The sequence below is a fragment of the Lampris incognitus genome, chromosome 16 (assembly GCF_029633865.1).
Source record: "Lampris incognitus isolate fLamInc1 chromosome 16, fLamInc1.hap2, whole genome shotgun sequence".
Taxonomy (NCBI): Eukaryota; Metazoa; Chordata; class Actinopteri; order Lampriformes; family Lampridae; genus Lampris; species Lampris incognitus.
The window spans coordinates 23,102,833-23,126,667 of NC_079226.1; the positions used below are offsets into that span (position 1 = coordinate 23,102,833).

The 23,835-nt window shown below is 43.4% G+C and overlaps 1 protein-coding gene across 4 annotated transcripts in view; it reads right to left on the minus strand.

The window, feature by feature from the left end:
• Nucleotides 1-23,835, minus strand: part of rnf144aa (ring finger protein 144aa) — a 53,838-nt gene that overhangs the window by 16,438 nt on the left and 13,565 nt on the right. For 2 of the 4 annotated variants that reach the window (XM_056295807.1, XM_056295808.1), the window contains 2 exons: nucleotides 9,940-10,084; nucleotides 6,842-6,946 (listed from right to left, as the gene is read on the minus strand). In XM_056295807.1, the coding sequence (XP_056151782.1) occupies nucleotides 6,842-6,946; nucleotides 9,940-10,074 (240 nt within the window). In that variant the 5' untranslated portion in view covers nucleotides 10,075-10,084. Of the gene's footprint in view, nucleotides 1-6,841; nucleotides 6,947-9,939; nucleotides 10,085-20,541; nucleotides 20,625-21,560; nucleotides 21,771-23,835 lie in introns of all 4 variants that reach the window. The other 2 variants (XM_056295805.1, XM_056295806.1) reach the window with 2 other exon arrangements.

Consider the following 23,835-nt stretch of genomic DNA (forward strand, 5'->3'; position numbering starts at 1 on the left):
CACGCTTCCAGAAGCAGCTCCCACAAGTTGGATTGGTTGGATGGGCACTTCTTGCGTACCATACGGTCAAGCTGCTCCCACAACAGCTCAATGGGGTTCAGATCTGGTGACTGCGCTGGCCACTCCATTACCGATAGAATACCAGCTGCCTGCTTCTGCTCTAAATAGTTCTTGCACAATTTGGAGGTGTGTTTAGGGTCATTGTCCTGTTGTAGGATGAAATTGGCTCCAATCAAGCGCTGTCCACTGGGTATGGCATGGCGTTGCAAAATGGAGTGATAGCCTTCCTTATTCAGAATCCCTTTTACCCTGTACAAATCTCCCACCTTACCAGCACCAAAGCAACCCCAGACCATCACATTACCTCCACCATGCTTAACAGATGGCGTCAGGCATTCTTCCAGCATCTTTTCATTTGTTCTGCGTCTCACAAACGTTCTTCTTTGTGATCCAAACACCTCAAACTTGGATTCATCCGTCCACAACACTTTTTTCCAGTCTTCCTCTGTCCAATGTCTGTGTTCTTTTGCCCATCTTAATCTTTTTCTTTTATTGGTCAGTCTCAGATATGGCTTTTTCTTTGCCACTCTGCCCTGAAGCCCAGAATCCCGCAGCCGCCTCTTCACTGTAGATGTTGACACTGGTGTTTTGCGGGTACTATTTAATGAAGATGCCAGTTGGGGACCTGTGAGGCGTCTGTTTCTCAAACTAGAGACTCTAATGTACTTATCTTCTTGCTCAGTTGTGCAACGCGGCCTCCCACTTCTTTTTCTACTCTGGTTAGAGCCTGTTTGTGCTGTCCTCTGAAGGGAGTAGTACACACCGGTGTAGGAAATCTTCAATTTCTTAGCAATTTCTCGCATGGAATAGCCTTCATTTCTAAGAACAAGAATAGACTGTCGAGTTTCAGATGAAAGTTCTCTTTTTCTGGCCATTTTGAGCGTTTAATTGACCCCACAAATGTGATGCTCCAGAAACTCAATCTGCTCAAAGGAAGGTCAGTTTTGTAGCTTCTGTATCGAACTAAACTGTTTTCAGATGTGTGAACATGATTGCACAAGGGTTTTCTAATAATCAATTAGCCTTCTGAGCCAATGAGCAAACACATTGTACCATTAGAACACTGGAGTGATAGTTGCTTGAAATGGGCCTCTATACACCTATGTAGATATTGCACCAAAAACCAGACATTTGCAGCTAGAATAGTCATTTACCACATTAGCAATGTATAGAGTGTATTTCTTTAAAGTTAAGACTAGTTTAAAGTTATCTTCATTGAAAAGTACAGTGCTTTTCCTTCAAAAATATGGACATTTCAATGTGATCCCAAACTTTTGAACGGTAGTGTATATGCATGCAAAAATGTGTGAAAATAGAATAAAACACCAGTGGGGTAAACACTCTTTCCACTCACAACCACCCTCAGCTAGCCGGTCCAGTACTCCAAAGGTGTTTGGCAAATCACCCTTATCGATTCAGTTAAACAACTGGTTTGCTATAATGGACGAGCTGGAGCAACCGGCTTCAGTGCACCAGGACAGGGGTGGTACTGTGCCCACTGATTTCTTGCCACCACTGGCTCCAATCGGCAGGTGTCCTGACGTTGGAGTGCAGGGTGGTCCAGCAGTGCTTTCCCTAGATGATTGCTCTATTCCATGCATGCAGCACTCATCGACACACCCTGGTCCTGGCAGGTGAGGTGCCTTCCCTGGGGCCTGTCCCTCGCAGTGGGTCACCACCACCACTCTGCCTACCAAGAGGGTTGTGCAGGCTGCAGCTGGAATCATTTCTCCCTCCCAAGCATAAACTACAGCCTCGGAATCCCCTGTGCCGACAATGTCGATCATCGGTGATTCCATCATCCGAGCAAAATTAGCCAAAACCTTCTGCTTCCCTGGAGCTACTGTGAACGATTTGGCTGAAAACATCCCAAGCTTTTTGGAAAACCATCCCACAGCAACAAAACTTGCGATTTGTGTCGGTACAGATGACATCAGCCGCCAGCAGTCTGATCTGCTGAAGCATGATTTTAGCCTTCTTTTTAACATGTTGAAAGGCCACCATGGGAAAAGTTTATTTATCTCCGGTCCAATTCCTACATTGGGTCATGGGTTTGTCCAGTTCTCTAGACTTCTTAGTTTGCACACACGGCTCCACCCACACTGCTCCACACATGGACTCTTTTACATGGACAATTTTAATCTCTTTTGAGGACGTTCCTTGTATTTTAGTAAGGATGGACTACACCCGAACAGCCTGGGTTCACGAATGTTAACAGCAAACTTTCTCCACAGTGTCTCAGCCTCTCCATGCGAATGACTGATCACTGAAAATACCTTTGCCACTGTGGACACGGATGTGGTCACTTCCCCTCTGCCCACAGCTTCCTCAAGCTCCAATACCCCCTACAGGTATCAACATTGTTGCCTCAATAGATATAAATTGTTCATCTCCCAAGGATTTTTTAATTTTAATGATTTTTATCATTCCAAGCCTGGTGACGTACATTCCAGTAGAACTGTAATTGCCATTGATTTGATTCGATTTTTTTTGAACATGTAAAAAAAAAGAGACAAAAAAGATTAAAACAAAACAATAAATCAATGACAAATAATAAACATCAAATCACAACTCCAAGAAATTGCTGATAAAAACATAGCCCATATGTCACTAAAATTATATATGACTGTTTTTAATGTGATCAGAATCAGAATCATGTTCATTGGCCATGTAGGTTTGCACCTACATGGAATTTGACTGGTTTTGTGGCTCTCTCAGTATACTTAACACAGAATAACAACACTACAACACAACAATCTTCAGATATATACACAAGGATTGACTATATACAGGTGAAATAAGAGACAATAAAGTGCAGTGGTGCAGAGAATATATCAGAGATGCTGACATAAATGTTAGCAGTTTACTTACATACATGCCTGAGGTAGATGGACATGACAGAGCGTACCAGAATACGTACAATGTACACTATAGTACATACAAAATGGTTGGATTTATTTGACAATGTTAAGTGTTCATTTGAATGACAACCCGTGGAAAGAAACTGTTTTTATATCTGGTTGTTTTGGGGTACAGTGCTCTGTAGCACCTACCAGGGGGGAGGAGTTGGAACAGGTTGTGATGGGTCTACAGTGATGTTGCCTGCCCGTTTCCTGAGTCTAGAGGTGTATAAGTTCTGAATGGAGGGCAGGTTGGCACCAATGATTTTCTCTGCAGATTTAACTGTCTGTTCTAGTCTGCTCTTGTCCTCTTTGGTGGCTGAACCAAACCAGACAGTGATGGATATGCAGAGGACGGACTGGATTATTGCAGTGTAGAACTGAATCAACTGTTCCTGAGGCAGGTTGAACTTCTTGAACTGGCGGAGAAAGTACATCCTCTGCCGGGCCTTTTGAAGCTTGTGTCTATGTTGGATGCCCACCTTAGGTCCTGAGAGATTGTGGAACCCAGAATCTATAAGTTTTTACCCTAGACACTGTGCTGTTGAGTATAGTGGGGTGTGGGGGGGTAGTGTTGGGGGGCTCCTCCTGAAGTCCGCTGTCATCGCCACTGTTTTCAGCATGTTCAGCTCCAGGTTATTATGGCCACACCAGAGGGCTAGCTGATCAACCTCCTGTCTATGTAAGGGCATTATCCAACAAGTCATTTTGTATAAATTACCTTATTGCTGACAATGGGCTCCAGTGTTGCCCAAACTTTTTTCCTGAGGACCCACTTTTTAAAAATGACTAACCATCACAACCCAGTTCACAATAGACCTTATCTATAAATCGTGAGAAGAGCAAATTTGTGCATAAATGAACGTTCCTGACCATTTTTACTGCCATTTCCACATCACCTTATATTATCTTGAACAGATAAACCAGCCATTTCGAAGGGATTTGCGTTTGATAAATCACAACTTGGTTTTATATGTGTTATGGAAAACATGTAAACATGTTAAACACTTTGTAATGAATCCAAATAAATGTATTTAGGCAGAGTTAACAGGTTCTCGTTGTTTTTATTTCCTCTCATCAGTAAAGCAATATACACATTTTAAATACTTTATAAATGAGAAAAAAATAAGTGCATTTAGGTGTAGTTAAAACTCTTTTTTTCCTTTCATTAGTAAAACAAACAGCATGTATGCTAGCTTCTTCTGTTGTTGACTTGGCTCTCTCAGGCCATCACTGTTTTTTTTTTAAATGTTTTTTAATATACACCGCCAACTTCTATAGAGAAAGTGGTTAGAAAACTCTGTCTTACTCTTGAAATGATCTCAAACGTCTTTGTACATATTGCCAGAAACCAGATTACATCTACGCCCTCCTCAATTGACAGGTTTCTTAATGCATTTAACAATAAGTGGTAGCCCTTGATGCTGTTGCACCACTTAAAATTCAAAAACGATTAAAAAGAGGAGCATGCCATGGAAGAATTATGAAACTACTAAATTAAAGACAGACTGTCAGATCGCAGAGCACAGATGGCGCAAAACCAAGTTACATGTCCATACAGAGATTTTATCAGAAAAAGTCAACGTTTATAATAAAGAAATTTGAGCTGCTAGGCAATTTTATTCTTTTAACCTGATAAATTCTAAAACAAAGAAACCTAGAGTGCTTTTTCGGGGAATTCCCACCCCCCTTTTTCTCCCTAATTGTATCCAGCCAATTACCCCACTCTTCCGAGCAATCGCGGTTGCTGCTCCAACCCCTCTGCCGAGCTGGGGAGGGCTGCAGACTACCAAATGCCTCCTCTGATACATGTGGAGTTGCCAGCCGCTTCTTTTCACCTGACAGTGAGGAGTTTCGCCAGGGGGATGTAGTGCGTGGAAGGATCACGTTATTCCCTCCAGTTCCCCCTCCTCCCTTAACAGGCACCCCGAACGACCAGAGGAGGTGCTAGTGCAGTGACCAGGACACATACCCACATCCGGCTTCCCACCCACAGACATGGCCAATTGTGTCTGTCGGGATGCCCAACCAAGCCGGAGTAACATGCGGATTCGAACTGGCGATCCCCATGTTTGTAGGCAATGGAATAGACTGCTACGCCACCCAGACAGCCTGAATCTTCCATTTTTAAGCAAAATTTTAGAAAAAGTGGTGTACAACTGAACAATTTTATGAACTTAAACAATAAAATGGAAATGTTTCAATCTGGTTTTCAGGCAAATCATAGCACTGAGATAGCCATAGTAAAAGTAGACAAGACAATGACAGGTGCCAATAAACTTTCAGTGTTGGTGCTACGCAATTTGAGTGCTGCTTTTGATACAATTGATTACAAAATTCTTTTAAATAGACTGAGGGATCACACTGGACTATCTGGTATTCCTCTTATCTTTCTGGCAGAGATTGCAATTGATGATAACTTCCCCAAAACCTCCAAAACAACCTGTGGGGTCCCCCAAAGATCGATTTTAACGCCACTCCTTTTTAATCTATATTTGTTACTCCTCAGTGATGTCATCAGGAGACATTGCATCTTTTTCTATAGTTATGCCGATGACACACAATTTTATGTGGCCGTGCCTCCTGATGAAAGGACCAATTGATTCCCTTTTTACATGTATTTTAGATATTAATGTCCGGATGTCACAAAACGTTTTACAGCTCAACCGGGATAGAACTGAAATTTTAGTCATAGGTTCTAAAGCTCAGAGAGAGAAACTGGTTGCAAAATTAAATTCCCTTGAACAGACCCAAACCAACAAGCAAGAAACCTTTGGTGTGGTCTTTGACTCAGACCTGAACTTTAAAGCTCATGTGGGGTCTGTCACCAAATCTGCTTTTTATCATGACTATTTCTCTCCCTGAGTGACAGAGTCTAATGCACACTTCTATATCAAGGCTGGACTATTGTAATGCTCTCCCATCAGGTCTACCCAAAAAAGTCATAAATCAGCTATAGTTGATTCAGAACTCTGTGGCCCAAGTGCTGACCAGGACCAGAAGGAGAGAACACATTACACCCGTTTTAAAATCCCTACATTGGTTACCTGCCAGTTTCTGTACTGATTCTAAAATTCTTTTACTTTTTTTGAAAGCACTTCATGGTCTTGCACTGGCAAGACAATGTCTCACATGCTTACAGTGTATGAACCAGTACGACCCCTCAGGTCCTCTGGCACGAATCGGTTAGTTGTTCCAAAGTGCAGGACTAAAACCTTGGGTGAGGCAGCTTTTAGGTTTTATACTCCGAGCTGCTGGAACAGTCTGCCTGAGGATCTGAGAGCAGCTAGAAGTGGTGAAACATTTTAAACAGAAACTTAAAACCCACCTCTTCAGCCTGGCTTTTGATTAAGAATGGTTTTTAGACATTACTTACTATAACTTAATCACTTATTTTGTTGTATTTGTTGTGAAGTTTTATCATTATCCTCTCTTATTTTATTATTATTAATGTTCTCATATTTTATCCCTCAGCAATTTAATTTGTCGTTGTTTTGTTTCATCTTTTTGATATATTTTATTTTGTTTTATTGTCCAGCTTTTATTTAACTCTATTGTCATTCTCAAATTGTCTCAAATTGTTCTTATTATCAGCTTGTCAGCAGTCATCTGTGAAGCCCTTTGAACCGGTATGAAAGGTGCTACACAAATAAAGTTTGATAAAATGTGGCCATTTAATTGTAAAGTTATCCTAAAGAAGATACTTTTCTGGGGGCCTAGGTGTGAGCCAGAAGCGAGATGGTCCTGGACCAAGATTTCAATGGTCATGTCAATTTTGGGAATCGGTGCATACTGAAGGATGGGTAACGACTGATGCTATTCAAATCCAAAACATAAAAATGCATTGCGTCTTCCTCAAATATCAATATCAACATTAATACCTCATTTTCCTGCAAGTGTCCCCTTTTTGGACAGGCAGAGTCAGGACAGGTAATTGCAGTTTCAAGGCCCTCTTTGATCAGAAGTTCCACATACTGCTTCAGGCACTAGGAAATACAAAAAATAAATAAATAAAAATCAAACATGCACTCACATACACACAAAAAGGCACACAAAGACACCACTGATACAGCTCAGCAGTTAGTCAATCAGAATGAAAAAAATAAAAGTGGGATAACAAATATTGGTTTTACTTTTTCTCACTCTATCCTCTGATTGTCAACATTAACCATTGCATCTATGTTCTTTAGTATTTCATCTTTACATGCTATTTCAAACTATGGGCTGTGATGTAATGGGATGTGATGCAAATGTCTGTTGTGTTTGCGAAAAAAAATCCCTTAATAATGCTCACAGTAAGGAACAGAAAAGGCAAATCTCAAATTTGTCAACTTTTTTTTTTGTTGGGATTTTTCCCTTTTTTTCCCCCAATAGTACTTGGCCAATTACCCTATTTTCCAAGCCATCCTGGTTGCTGCTCCACCGCCTCTGCCAAGCCGGCGGGGGGGGGGGGCTGCAGACTACCCATGCTTCCTCTAATACATGTGGAGTCGCCAGCCACTTCTTTTCACCTGACAGTGAGGAGTTTCACCGGGGGGGGGGGGGTGTAGCGCATGGGAGGATCCCTCCCACCCTTGTCCACCTTCACTGGCTCCCGGTCAAATCCCGCATTTCTTATAAAATCCTTCCCCTCACCTATAAATCCCTCCATGCCCATACCCCCCAGTACCTATCAGACCTCCTCAATTCCTAGATTCCGTTCCGGAATCTGCTGTCCGCAGACATGGGCCTGCTTTCCATCCCCCACACCAGCCTGCGGACTTTTGGGGACAGAGCCTTTAGTGTGGCAGCCCCCACCCTTTGGAACTCTATTCCAGCAGAGATCTGCAATGCTGCTTCTTTGGACAATTTTAAAAGACTACTGAAAACCTACCTTTTTACTAAGGCCTATGGTCTGTAGTCTTTTGATCTTTGTTTTAATCTTTTTTTTCTTATCTAGTGTAAAGTGTCCTTGGGTTCCTTGAAAGGCGCTATACAAAACTAAGTTGTTGTTGTTGCAGCGACCAGGACACATACCCACATCCGGCTTCCCACCAGCAGACATGGCCAATTGTGTCTGTAGGGATGCCCGACAAGTTTGTCAACTGTTATGCAGTGATCTCACTTAAAGCTGAGCGATGCCATATTTTAGATAAACAGTGAAGTATTCCCTGTAATGTGAAAGGATCCTTTGTACTGCCAATCGCATTCAGAACAAACACTGCAGTCTACAGTTTTCCCTAACCAGAGACAGGCTTTGCCTTCACTTTCAGCTTTGTTGATATCATCTGGCCAAAAGATGGCATCTCTCCTAGAACACAATGGCCGATAAAACGGCAAGGAAATGTTTTCAACATCTCAGTGGCGCAAGTGTTTTAGCCAGTTTTATAGCGGGGCAGCGGGGGGGGGGGTACCATCTACAGGCTGGATATTGTCAACATTGAGCTGGAAGTTGAGACAAATTCTGCCTCTGGTAAAAGAAACCTTTAGACGGTGGTGTTGATTCTCAATGTGATTGGCAGTACAAGTGATCCTTTCACATTAAAGGGATTCACTGTTAATATAAAAAATAGCACTTAATGACTGAACAAGACTCATATTACTGGCTCTCATAGGTATTAGTTTATTATTTTTACAGTCCTGCAACTTAACATTGTTTTTTTTTTAAAGCTACACAAAACAAAAACAAAACTAAAGCAACAGGATGCTATAAATACCAAGGGAGTGATAAAACGTACGTTTCAGGAAATGTGATTCTGACAGTGCTGCGTTGTTAGAATTTAAGTATCGAGTATGGCTGCTGGCACCAAAATAGCTTTGTGGCAAGTGAACGGGAGACAGCTGTGCAGACCTTCACCACATATCTATGGTAAAGGCACTTCCTCTTTCAACTGATCATTAGCAGACTTTGTTCTCTCACTACAAAAGCCATGTGCCTGCAGATCTAAGGGCCACTTCCTATAAAGGCAAGAAAAGATCATATTCTATTGTGGTGAAAGGATTTCATCCATTTCCTGTGCAAGTTAACTTGTTTCAGAGCCATATGTTTTTGTGTTGATCCTAACAGAGTGTGATTCACTTTTCCTTATGTCTTGACATTGACACCATATCTGCTCGTGTACTGTTGTCATTTCATCTCAAATTATATGTTGCATTCTGGCAGGGATTGAGTGATTACTGTAGTTGTGTATCTCAGTAGTTACAAAGAAAACTGTTTATATTACAGCTTGAACAAATGAAATGGCACTTTTTGATAAAAATAGCAACACTGTCAGTTCAGCTCACTTCATCATTCCATCATCAGAGTTAAAACTTAAGACAATTAGTTAAAAACGTTATTTGGGCTAAAAATGCTAAAATTTGTTAGTGCATCAAATGAAATTAGCCTGAGTGGTTATTAGTTTTTTTTTGCTGTTGTTGATTCCCCCCCCTTTTTCTCCCCAATTGTATCCGTCCAATTACACCACTCTTCCAAGTCGTCCTGGTCGCTGCTCCACCCCCTCTGCCAATCCGGGGAGGGCTGCAGACTACCACATGCCTCCTCCCATACATGTGGAGTCGCCAGCCGCTTCTTTTCACCTGACAGTGAGGAGTTTCGCTGGAGGGACGTAGCATGTGAGAGGATCATGCTATTCCCCCCCAGTTCGCCCTCCCCCTCAAACACGCGCCCCGACTGACCAGAGGACGCTCTAGTGCAGCGACCAGGACACATACCCACATCCGGCTTCCCACCCACAGACACGGTCAATTGTATCTGTAGGGACTCCTGACCAAGCCGGAGGCAACGGAATAGACCGATATGCTGTGGTTATTAGTTTTGAGTGTGACAAGCACATTGAGCATGGCTGTCTAGCAAGTCGTATCTTTGACATTTTGAGGCAGATTACAAAGTTTTCATGTGCGTTTATTTGTCGCTGACATTACAGACCACTGAGATAATCACATGTCAGAGATATTCCCAAAACCCCTTCCTGACCAAATAGGGACAAACACTGCTCACCAGTGTGCAGAAGACACATTGGCACTGTGTGATGGTGGTCATCTGCTCCAAGGGAAACTCTCCAAGGCACAGCTTACATGAAACCAGTGGGTCCAGGGCCAGCTCCCAAGTGGGACGATACCGCGCTGTGGTCATCCTCACAGAGCTAAAACACGGAAAGACAAACATGGAAACAGACACAGCCAGAGAAAGAGAAAAACAGAGAGAGAAGGAAAGAGATAGCAGAGTAGACAGGAAAGGAGTGGGGTAAAAAGTGCAAAGCGAAATCGTTAATGAAGGAAACAATATGCAGAGACAGAATTGTGATTATTATCTTTTGCACTGATGGTGTCACAGCACGGCAGCGGACGGGCGCTTTCAAAATAACAGTGAACAACACGGGAACAGATTATACTTGTAATTTCACAGACGACAAAGGACTGACACACACAATTCATTAAGTGAAAATGTACCATCGTCAGTTTGGCTGTTTCTCTCAACATAATACGGCCAGTGTTTAAGACGTGCATTATTTGTTGTGACACTATGACGGCATTAGCACAGACTGAAAATGCATTGTGAGTCGTGTCCAATGAGGACACATATAAACAGACCTGCTGTATGCAGAATGGCACCAGCTCTCTGCCTAAATGGCCCTTGTCAGCTGCATTCATTCTTATTCTGGGCCTGACACACTCTGGCAGGAAAAAAAATACAATTCTAAAGCCCCTCCTGTAGCTAGTTAGCTGTCTCAGCAACTGTCCTCCATGAAATTGCACTTGGATGAAGTAACACATTTTTTCTTTTCTGAGACCATGCGTCATCTCTGCTCTTCTGCGAGACTCAGAAAGGGGTTATTTTGGGCTGTCTCGTCTCACTCTCAGCTTTCCTCTGTAGCTGAGAGCAAAGAGCACCCGCTCGGCTGTTTACGGGAAGTGGCCTTGCACACATAACGTCAACACTGTCAAACTCTCCCCATGCTGCTAAGCAACTGGGAGGGAGGGAGGAGGGAATGGAAGGGAGAGAAACAGAGGATGGGCTGAATGAGAGGATGCAAGGCAGTGGGGGAAAGAGGGAGAGACCGTGACAAAGAGAGAAAGGCTCACTTTTCCCAGATAAACACGGTCCATCGTGCAAGAGCAGCTTATTCACAGACTAATGAGCGAGGGGGAGTTATTTGGAAGATTTCATGTGATTGCTCCATGACCTGTGAGTAAACACTGGCTTGGTGCAGTCTACACGTGCTGTCGAGGATGGAAAAGAAGGACGGACGGACGGACGGACGGACGGACGGACGGACGGACGGACGGACGGACAGACAGACAGACAGACAGACAGACAGACAGACAGACAGACAGACAGACAGACAGACAGACAGACAGACAGACAGACAGACAGACAGACAGACAGACAGACAGATAGACAGATAGACAGATAGATAGATAGATAGATAGAAAGAAAGAAAGAAAGAAGAGATCCAGTATGGCAGAGATATGGCCTGGCTTCACTTCCCCCATCTCGAGAAAATGTTGCTATTCCGGTAGTACTGCTAGACATGGAAAATATTATTATCACGGTAATTATAAGGAATTTGACATGATATATACACCATGACATCTGACAACATATGCAAAAATACCATATTTACGAATGCAACTGAGGTTCATCACATTGAACTGTTTGGTAAGTGTAGACCAAAAGTAGTGGGGCCTACACCTTCAAATATTTCAGACCTAGTTTTGTAAGACATTTTAGTTAATATATTCTCATTGTAGACAGCAAAATTGTGCACTACACTATGAGAATATCCAAATTTCATGCTGATACAATACAATTAAAAGAAGAAAAATTGCAATATTGAATTATTGCCCAGCCCTACCCTGACAAGAGAAGAAAATGCCGGTGGCTCCTTGGTATGCTGTCAAGACATTCTTTGATTTGTATAGAAGATACAGAAACACCACGAGAGGGCAAGAGCAACTGATCTACTGTAATAATGCTGCAAAGCTAGCTGCCCATGGACTCATGTTATCCACCCTTAGGACCAGGGAGGTGTGTCAAAAGAGGTACCAAAGCCACATGTGTACATGTCTGACTCATCCACGCACACAGCCTGGGATTCATCAATCCATCCATCTACCATCATACCAACTACACAGCAATGCAATGATTATGCATTGCTGCAGATTATGTAACTGCTATATACAAAGGCCGAAACGGTGACTTAAGGATCCAGTGAAAGATTTAAACAAAACCCTATGGTGGTACGTTACGAGAGAGAGAGAGAGAGAGAGAGAGAGAGAGAGAGAGAGAGAGAGAGAGAGAGAGAGAGAGAGAGAGAGAGAGAGAGAGAGAGAGAGAGAGAGAGAGAGAGAGAGAGAGAGAGAGAGAGAGAGAGAGAGAGAGAGAGAGAGAGAGAGAGAGAGATTTCATCAGAGAGAAAGATGTTAGGGAAAGTGGTTTCTCCTTCCATCTCTAAAAATGCCAAGCTAGCCACCACGGCATCTTACTGAATTCAATTAGGTGCACAGCCGAAGGTGGCATGGTAATCACAATTAATTGAGGGCCTACTTTTTCAATATGAATCTGTTTCTCTCTTCTCCGAGTTTCTATTAGCTCTGCAAGATTGACTGGGCAGGTCGATGAATGTGTCTGTCATCTCACCAATGAAATAGGCTCGATTTACAGGAAATGCCCACGGAAAAGGGTGAGAAGGAGAGAGAGAGTGAGAGAGAAACAGACGAGGGAAGACAGAGAGAGAGAGAGAGAGAGAGAGAGAGAGAGAGAGAGAGAGAGAGAGAGAGATGGAGAGAAAATGGGTTTTCATCACAAAAGGTGGTGCAGTGTGCTCTCACTGCTGCATTATTAACTAGAGGGTTCATCATCACTCAGAAACACACACAAACACACGCACATAAAAATGCCACATGGGAAATGTATGCTGCCTTCATGCTAATTTCAAACATTACCTTATGGAGCTCTACACCTCTGACAGGTCGGGTCAAGGAGCTGAAATCAATAAACCCGGCCTCAAAATTAAATTCAAAGTCAACCGTCCATCCTCCTTACCATTGGTCACTCATCAGTCCAGAGGGCCTCACCACATAGTTTAACTGGAGCCATACAGCACAAACTGGCCACCAGGGAATTGTTCTCTTGAGTCATGAGAGAGCAGAGACAGAGACGTAGTTTTACACTCTCCTTTACATACACATGCAATCTCTTTCATCTCACAGACACACACAACTCACTTACGCACAGACACACACACACACGCTTGCTTGCTTGCTGGTTGTCCATCGTATCCGATGATGACCATCTTCTCCTATTTGTGAGTCCTTTGGTGGTTGAATAGTCTGATCCTGGATGCACAGTTGCGGTTGCAGACTGGGCATGTAAAAGTGGTGCTGCGAGCACGCCTCTTCGCACGCTTTGCTACATGTTGTTGTGTGCGCTGGTTTTCTATATACTTCACTCCCTGTGAGACATGGGAGTGCCACATAGTGCGGCAGGAGGCAAGTTCCTCCAAAGGAAAGGGTTTGATTCTGGCATCTTTTCAGTGTGGTCTTCATTTGGTCTTTGAACCGCTTCTTCTGCCCACCAGCAGTGCGTTGACCAAGGTGTAGTTGGCCGTATAAGACTTTACGTGGGAGTCATTGGCTGAGCATGCGAACGAAATGCCCAAGCCACCTGAGTTGATGGTGGTTTAGGGTAGACTCCACGCTGCAGCTGCCTGCCCGCTTCAACACTTCTGTGTGTGGCACTCGGTCCTCCCAATTAATGCCAAGGATCCTCTGGAGACATTTCACATGGAAGGCCTCCAGGCTTCTGAGATGATCCATGCCTCACAGCCATAGATTTATGTGGAGATGCATGCTGCTCTGTAAACAAGCACTTTGGTGTGGAGACTGAGGTTGCTGTTCTGGAAAACCTTTCTCCTTAGACGACCAAAAGATGTTGAGACTTGTTTGAGGCAGTGCTGGATCTCATCATCCATTGTGCAGGTGTCAGATAGCATACTTTCCAGATATTTGAAGGCAGGAACAGTGGCCAGTTATTGCCCTTCTGCTGTGAGGCTGTTGGGTGGCTCGGGAAGCCAGCACTCATCTGACAGATTACCTCTGTCTTTTGGGTGTTGACGATCAGTCCCATCATCAGGGCACAATCGTCGGCATACTGTAGCTCAATGACGTTCTCAGACGTCAACTTGGGAGTTGCCTGAAACCTCCTAATGTTGAATAGGTTTCCATCGAGCCCGATGTCAATGGTGACTCCAGCCTGCTTCTCCATCCTCCTTTGTAACAGTGTTGTAACAGAGACTAAGAAGATATTGAACAGGACTGGGGCTAGCACACAGCCTTGTCTAACTCCAGTCTGCACACAAAGGGCTCAGAACTGTGGGTTCCCCACTACCACTCGGCCATCATTCCTGAGTGAAACTGTCCAAGGATGGTGAGAAACTTGAGTGGACGTCCAAATTTCTTCAGGATTTGCACAGCAGGGCCCGGTTAACTGTATCAAATGCTTTGAGAGGTCTATGAATGCTCGTATAAATCCTTGTGGCTGGTGCTCAGCATTTCTCCTGGAGCTGCGCGTGTGACAAAGATCATGTCAACGGTCCTTCTATTCTTTTGGAAGCCGCATTGTGACTCTGGTATGACCCGTTCGGCTATTGCGAGTGTTAGTCTGCTGAGCAGGATCTGGCCAGTAGTGAAATACCCTACTGTTGGAGCAGATGGATTTTTCTTCTTTGTTTTTCTAAATGGTCACAATGTTGTCACGCACACACTCTCTCTCTCTCTCTCTCTCTCTCTCTCTCTCTCTCTCTCTCTCTCTCTCTCTCTCTCTCTCTCTCTCTCTCTCTCTCTCTCTCTCTCTCTCTCTCTCTCTCTCTCTAGGGGTTTCACATAATAGTTGATTATCAAAACTACTAGTCGACACTGTGCATAGTCGCAGACTAATTGTTCATCTGTGGTTTTAGCACTGTGCGGTAATAAAGCAGTGGCAATGCATCTACAGTTGGGGAACCTGTGGTTCCAACATAGATTTAGTTTGGTTGGAACAATAATTTTCTACATTGTGCATGTTTAACAAACACGAGGTATTTAAGGATGGAAAGCCTCCCACTATCCCTGTGTTTCAGTTTAACAAGTGACCATGTTAACTAGTGACTTTAATGACAAGAGTGGTTGAACACAAACAGAACATGTGGTATCCTCCTAAAAGCCTTTAATTTCACCTTAATCAATGTTAAATACACACTCATCTGTGTTTAATATCTACATTAACCAGTTAAATTGTGCTCAGCAAGACTCATTCACCTCTTGTAACGTTTCTTATAATGTGGAAAGCAACCCGCAGCTGGCAGTGCAGCTGTATTTTATACTGGTATCCTCTATTGGAAAGTGATCCATATTCAATCATCTAACCTGCAATGTTATAACATCAAATTCCTCATTAGATGGTAGCTGCTCTGCTAATCTATGTTTTTCCCCACATTGAAAGTAACTTCAAGAAATGTGAATGCTTCTTGTGGCGACACTGTTTAATTTACATAATGTAAGACAAAAAGGACCAGATGAATTAAACATTCATTTTAAGATACTCTTAAGTCTTTTCAACAGCTGCCGTCAGTCACCATGACAACCACGGGTGCACTCGGCTGAAAGTCACCAGTTAAAGCAACATTACGTGGATTTTTTTTTTTACCTTAAAAGTCTTTTCAACAGCTGCCGTCAGTCACCATGACAACCACGGGTGCACTCGGCTGAAAGTCACCAGTTAAAGCAACATTACGTGGATTTTTTTTTTACCTTAAAACAACAGCTTCAAAATCATATTGTTGATACACTGACTTCGTGATTCTAAGAAAAAAAAAATATTGCTCGGGGGAGCCGTACCCACTCAACCCAAGTTACATAGAGCAAGAACAGGCATTCGGGGCACAGAGTGGGAATAAAGAGACACCATTATCCCAATCCTTCCAATATCCCAATGTACCATCAAAAGGATTTTAAGGTAAAAAAAGAAAAAAAGTTGCATAATGTTTCTTTAACACGGTCACTAGCTAAGCTGAAACACCTGCAAGAAAGAAACCACGTTGTTACTGTTTGCTGGGGGTTTAGACCAATCAGATTGCGGCTCATTTGTAAACAGCTTCTCAGAGCCAATCGAGAACGCTGCTATTTCATCTACCCCCAGGTTGGTCCCGCCTACATTAATTCTTTACTGGTTGTATTTGAGCCCCCCCCCCGTTAGATTTCCCCCTCCCCCTTTTTCTCCCCAGTTGTATCCGGCCAATTAGCCCACTCTTCTGAGCTGTCCCCGTCACTGCTCCACCCCCTCTGCCGATCCTGGGAGGGCTGCAGACTACCACATGTCTCCTCTGATACATGTGGAGTCGCCAGCTGTTTCCTTTCACCTGACAGTGATGAGTTTCACCGGGGGGATGTAGCACATGAGAGGATCATGCTCCCAAACAGGAGCCCCGACCGACCAGAGGAGGCACTCGTGCAGCGACCAGGACACATACCCACATCCGGCTTCTAGGGGGCGCAAGGGAATAGACCACTACGCTACCCGGATGCTCCTTCTGACAAGAATTGATCGTTGTTATTGGGTGAAAAAATATGATATGGTTCCCGCGATTAATCGACTACTTGACTACTTTTTTTGAGTAGTTGACGACTACTAAAACGGAGCGGTCGTGAATGCCCACAACATACACACACAAACATACACCAACATCCATTTCGTAACATGATGGAATTGGTTATGTATGTAGCTTGGAAAGTGAATGCACTTCCGTAACTTAAGCTGCACAGAAAGAAGAGCACTTCACCGGGAAACTACTTAGGAACTGGGAGTGGGAGGCCCGTCCTAATGCACTATATATGACACATTCCATTAACTCCTGTCTATTCTGAGTATGTCACGAATTCCAAGAGATGATGCACATCATCTCCTGAAACATAAAAATGATAACACTAATGTTGATGCACAGAAATTAAAAGTATGCAAAAAAAGAACAAAAAACAAAAAACAAAACAAAAACAACCCAAACAAACAAACATATATATGCACATAAAGAAGGCATGTTAAATGTTGAGTTGTGAATTTAGGGCTGAGTATAATTGTGAGTTTTTGAATACCAGTACCAATTTGGATTTTAATTCACTCACACACCATACCAGTTTTGTTCCAGTAAACTATTTGATGGTGGACACAAGATTTCATTACTATCTCACAAAATGTGTTTTTTTTTTCTGTGCAATATTTGTTCCTGCCATCTGCTTTTCGACACTGAATCAGATTACCGTCCATCGGTTTTTCCCAGTAAACCCCTCCTAAATTAGAAAGGAGAACTAGAAAGAGGTCTCAGTGTGCCTATTCAGCATTTCAATGCCTTTTGATACTCTAATCCAATTTGATGCCTTAAACTTAACCTAACCAACAGGTTAGGTTTTCTGTTGTTCAGCCACAAACAGAGTCAGTCCAAGTCAATATTCAAATCAATGCAATGTCGTAGCCCATTAGGAACTAGTATATAGAAAGACAATTCCCACCTGAATTTCCACAGGAAGAGTGAGCGAGAGAGGGCACCGTCTCATCTGGGCAAGTCTCATGCATAGAAATGTAGGCTATATATTCACCATCTTGTTTTCCAAAAGAACTAATCTGATCAAACGAAACAGCTCCCACTGCAATGGCGAGAACAATCAAGTGTCGCTTGTACCTTTATGAGAAAGAAAAAGGAAGAAAAAAAAAGGCACGCGCAAGGACAAATAAAGTGATATTTCAGTTCCGTTTTCAACTAGCCTGACAGCTTTCAATTTGTGCAGTTACATAATGCCACATCAAAGGATTGCATAAGGCTAAATAAAGATCTATCTATCTATCTATCTATATATATATATACACACACACACACACACACACACACACACACACACACACACACACCCCTACCAATGGCTGATGTGAGAGAAGACTGCTAACAACCTGTTAAGTGGCTCTAGGAGTGGGGGCAGTGCACACATTCTCTTCCTCTCTCACACATTGAACGACATCCTCTCAAAAAATGCACAAAGCATCCAGTCAGCTGATCTACAAGAATCCACTGTCACCCAATTGGAAAGACTACAGTGAAAGCGTTAGAAAACCAGTACTCAAGGCTGCTCCCTAATTAGCCAATAAAGGCTGAAACCATGGTGATGATGACCTAACTAAAGCCCAGTGAGCAAGCCAATGAATAGACGCCTTCCTGTGTCATTATATGCTACTGCAATATTAATATTGTGAGCAGTAAATGATATTAGCCGACTCAAAATAAAGCCCCTCTTGACTGGCTTCATAATATAATCCAGTCTCTAGTTTGCTTCTCATCTACGTCTGTCTTACATGGCACAATCTTATTTACTTATTCAATTAATTAATTAATTAATTGTTGTGTCACCTTGTTGTGTAGCTTGCAACTGGGCAAGGTAACAGTTCAGAAAAAGGGGAAGAACGCACACCAACATGCACACACACACACACACACACACACACACACACACACACACACACACACTGTAGGGCTGGACGGAGAAATACTGCACCCAATAACCCACGGGGAGATGTTCCTGTGACAATATGGACTATAAAAAACAAATATGTCTGACTGAGTCTACTGAGACCAATACCAACGACACCACGACTTAATCCTGTCGTCAGTCCACGGCCAAAAATCCATCAGCTACCACTAAACCATTATCACAAATCAATATACATGGGGCAGATGCACAGATAGTGCCGGCCTGATATTGAAGTCTGTTGCCTCAGTGGTTTTTAGTTAAACTGTGGTAAGGGAGGACTGAATTGCTTTGTATCCTACTATGAAAATAAATCCCGCGTTTATGTACACACCCTAATGTATACTGTAAAGAAAAAGAAAAAGAAATATTAGACCCAATGTGACTAAGGAGATTGATACTGTGAATATGAGACAGCTATGTTTTCTCAATCCCAAGTATGTGCTACATAAGCACTGACTCATTGCTTTCAAGTGGAGACCTGCTCATTGTCAAGCTTACAAAATAGGCCGAAATACATGAGCACACCTGGTTAATATTTTCTTTAGTCAATGCTTAACACAAAGGTGTTACATGGTTGTTCCCTGGGTAGTAGCTTCGCATGCTGAGGCCAGCATGTGCTAGACGGAGGGACTGCTCGGCAAAGACAATACTCAGAGCAATAAATTCAAACTGTTACATTCTGCTAGACTAAAGTTGTGTGTGTGTGTGTGTGCATGTGCGTGTACACACTGCATGAGTGTGTGCATGCACATGCATGTGTAGTCATGCGGAATAAATCTGTCATGACACAGACACTCATTACCTTGCTATGGGAGTCTCCTGCCCCCTGCAGATGGAAAGGAATATGATGTGGAAAGGTGATGGATGACAGCAGCAGGTGACAGCAGCCTGGTTGTTAGCGTCCCTGCTTGAATCCAGCCAGTGTCAGCTTCAAACCACACAACCGGTGCCCTTATCTAGACCAGCGTTTCTCAAACCTCTCCTAGCGGACCACTTGTCCTGCATGTTTTAGATCTCTCCCTGCTCCAACACAGCTGATTCAAATGATCAGCTCGTTATGAGTTCCCGAAGCTGCCTAATAACAAAACTGATCATTTAAATCAGCTTTGTTGGAGTAGGGAGAGATCTAAAACATGTAGGACAAGAGGGGCCGCCAGGAGAGGTTTGAGAAACGCTGATCTAGACAACTGCTTAGCATCAGGGAAAAATCTGACTAACTGCCTGATAATGGCAAACCTATGTCTGTGTTTGTCATATTAAATGCTCAGACATCCCAGACAATCAAATATGCAAAAGTAAGCATGGCATGAAGTCAGTTCACCATTAAGTCACAGCTTATTACTCCAAACTGAGATGTGACACTGACAAAGAACTATCATATCTATCTGGAGCAGGAATGAATTTAGGTCATAGGTCAATACGGGTAATAGGTTAGGGCATACGATAGCGAACATACGAGATTGAAGTCATCGGGGTCATACTGTAGTAGGCATTAGGGTCAATGCACTCAAGAGATTTATCATGTCCCACTGTCCTCGAAAACATCCAGCCCACATTCATGACCCAAGTCCTTTCATTTCTGGACAGCTCCATCACTGGACATGAAAAGTGACATGCTCATGTGGAGGGAGGGCAGATCGGGACAGTCACAGTCTGTCCTTGACACTGGGGGTGGGCACGGAGTGGGTAGCTAAGAGTGGCAATAGGCCTACTTTTTCCATACCCCAAGGAGTTACACAATCGCCTAGATGTATTTTGGTGGTGTGGGGTAGTGTGGAGGAGCTCTATGAGGCTCTGTGTGTGTGTGTGTGTGTGTGTGTGTGTGTGTGTGTGTGTGTGTGTGTGTGTGTGTTTGTGTGTGTGTCTCTCGCTCTCTCTCTCTCTCTCTCTCTCTCTCTCTCTCTCTCTCTCTCTCTCTCTCTCTCTCTCTCTCTCTCTCTCTCTCTCTCGGTGACTAGTAAGTCAAAGTCTGTTTTGCTGTTTTGGGCAGACAGACAGTGACAGTGGCTGTGCCTGCGTAAGTAGGACAACAAACCAGCCTGCTTACCTGGTCTCCTGCCATTCCTTTGCTCTGCTGTGGTCCCACCTAAATGTCCTCTCTTCTGGAGACATGAGGAAACCGAGGGAGGACTGAGAAGTTAGTGGGAAAAAGAGAAGTGAGCAGTTACAAAGGAGAAATGGAAAAACCAAAAGGGAGAAGACAGAAAAGTGAGAGGAAGCACTCTAGAAGAGGCCATGTGTAAATGCAACACACAAGGCCAGTATTTCCACACCTCTCTAATGCCCCCTTTCCACTGGATGGTACCGTCTCGACTCGATGCACTTTTTGGCTGGACTGGACCAGCGGGCCAGTCCTACAAACGCGATTGTCGCTGTTGACTGACTGACTGATCATGTTTGACATGATTGGGCCACTAGATCAGGTGACCAACAACGCTACTGAAGTTACACGATTGGTCAGCAGAGTGCCGAGAGGCGTGAGGGAGAGCGCACAGTTAAAGGACCCCGAATAACGATCACTGACAAAACACTCACTGGCGAATTCACAAAAAAGGATTGCACTGTTTTTGCGGCCACTAAACCTGCACAAATAAGACAAAAAGGAACCATATAATTCCCAAAGCACCCCTAAAGGGTGAATTGTACCCCTAACTGCACTGCCAAGCAAATAGTGACTCAGTGCTCTGGTGCTATTTGCATGTATTTAAATTAGGCAATATGCATACATTTGGCGCAAAACTGGTCCCTTTGCATGCAAATGAGCCTCATTGCAAAACACCAGAGCTCATAGCATCACACAGTTGAAAATTATTGGTGTCTTCGGAGTTGGTGGCAACTGACGCCCAGATTTTCCAATGATCATGGCAGCAGTGTTTGTAGCCAGGTGAAGGCATCATCATGCCAGGCGTGCTCGTGAGCAATTATTTCAAAAGAGAATATCACTTTTTGATTTAACTGAGACTGACATCATTCTCAGTAGCTACAACAAAAGATTTCCCATGGCTGAGCTATGTTTTCTTACCATTGTTTTAAGAATGAAAGTCAATCAGTAAAGCAGCCATTCACCTTAATTCATTTTATATCATGAAAACTGTGCAGACAGATGGGTTCAAGGTGGAGGTGGGATTACATCAAGGATTGGCTCTGAGCCCTCTCTTGTTTGCAATGGTGATAAACAGGTTGACGGACGAGATCAAGCAGGAGTCTCCATGGACTATGATGTTTGTGGATGATATTGTGATCTGTAGCAAGAGGAGGGTGCAGGTTCAGGAGAGCCTGGAGGTGGAGGTATGCATTGGAGAGAAAAGAAATGAAAGACAGTAGGACCAAGACAGAATACATATGCATGAATGAGAGGGAGGACAGCAGAAGGGTGAGGATATAAAGAGTAAAGGTGACGAAGGTGGATGAGCTATATATTTGGGGTCAACTGTCCAAAGTAATGGATAGTGCAGAAGAGAGGTGAAGAAGAGAGTGCAGGCAGAGTGGATTGGGTGGAGAAGTGTCAGGAGTGATTTGTGACAGAAGGGTATCAGCAAGAGGTAAAGGGAAAGTTTACAAGCTGGTAGTAAGACCAGCTTTGTTGTAAGGTTTGGAGATGGTGGCACTGACGAAAAGACAGGAGGCAGAGCTGGAAATGGCAGAGTTGAAGATGCTAAGATTTTCACTGGGAGTGATGAAGATGGAAATAAATTAGGAATGAGTATATTAGAGGGACAGCTCAGGCTGGATGGTTTGGAGACAAAGCATGAGAGACAAGATTGGGATGGTTTAGACATGTGTGGAAGAGAGATGCTAGGTATATTGGGAGAAGGATGCTGAAGATGGAGCTGCCAGGCAAGATGAAAAGAGGAAGGCCAAAGAGGAGGTTTGTGGATGTGGTGAGGGAGGACATGCAGGTGGTTGCCATGACAGAGGAAGGTGCAGAGGACAGGAAGAAGAAGATAGAAATGGTTGATCTGCTGATGTGACCCCTAATGGGAGCAGCCTAAAATAATAGTAGTAGTAGTAGTAGTAGTAGTAGAAGACATTAGCCTCTGCTCCTGTTCACCCTGGTGTGAGGACAATGCCACTAAGTGTCCATCCTTTAACACAGGTAGAAAAAGGAAAAGTATCCCTGGAAAAGCAAGATGAATGCCACAGGGCAGTCACCAACTTTATTGTTAAAGCTTTGCTGCCTTTTTCTACAGTGGAGGCTCCATGGTGGAGGTATGTAAGCTGTAAAGGATGTTGTTGTAAGTTAAAGGTAGTTTTGGTGAATAGGTTTATAATTGTTATGAAACTGCTTTTAGTGTGTAAAATGCCAAGGAGCTGAAAAATAAAACTAAAGATTTGTACCATAATGTGTAATGCAATTTTCTTTGTATTAAAATCGATTTAATAAAATTGGTATCAAAAAAGTACTGTTCAGGGACTGGTATCGAAGTCAAGGTATCGGTACCAGCACCGAAAATTTTCAAACAACACCTAGCCCTACCAGCTGCACTGAGGGGGGTACTATCTGCAGAGGAAAACAAACTCCACAAAAGTACCTGGTACCAAAAGAGAATAGAGTCGAGTTGATACCATGCAGTGGAAAAGGGCCATAAGCCTCCTAAGTGGACAATTAGGCAAACGAGCTGAGGCTCAGGCAGTGGCTGTGTGTAAATATTCATGAGATTAAGTAGGGTTTTAAATGGGCTCTGTTTGTTCTTTCAAGTCCCCAAGAGTCAAAGCAGAAACATGATTCAGGGCTTGTGGGCCCTGAGTTGGATGGCACCGTGTGACTGTCACTCCTCTTTTCTAATGTATCCAAATAGACAAACACACCAGCTGCAATTCTGGTTTTTCAACAACAGAAGAGCAAAAACAAATGATAGACAAAATACACTTTATCCCTTTAAAGAGAAACTAAACCCTTGACCATTTTTGTGAGTTTGCTGCCATCTGCATGTTAATGACCCTTTTAAGGTTTAAGACGTGCAAGGTTGGTGTTTGGTACTCTGATGTATGCACAGCAGGATAAACACAGCTGCAGCTATGCAGCTAATAACATTAACAATGGGTCTGTTTGATCAGCACTGACTGACCGAAAGACAGAGCCAGCACTAAATCACAAGTGTCAATAGTACCATCAATGCTGGTTTCTTTGCCACACCTAGGCCAAATCCTACCCCCCCAGGCCCTACCCCTAGTTTTGGAGTGCCCCTCTACTAGGTAGTGGCCTTTCAGTATGGAGCTAAAAGGGGTAGGGTTTGGGTTTGAAATCTTTACCTAGGAAATGGGACACTACTTGTTACATCTGCTGCTCAGAATTTTATTAGTTGCTTGGTTTGTTCAGGAATCCCTGGAATGTTACCGC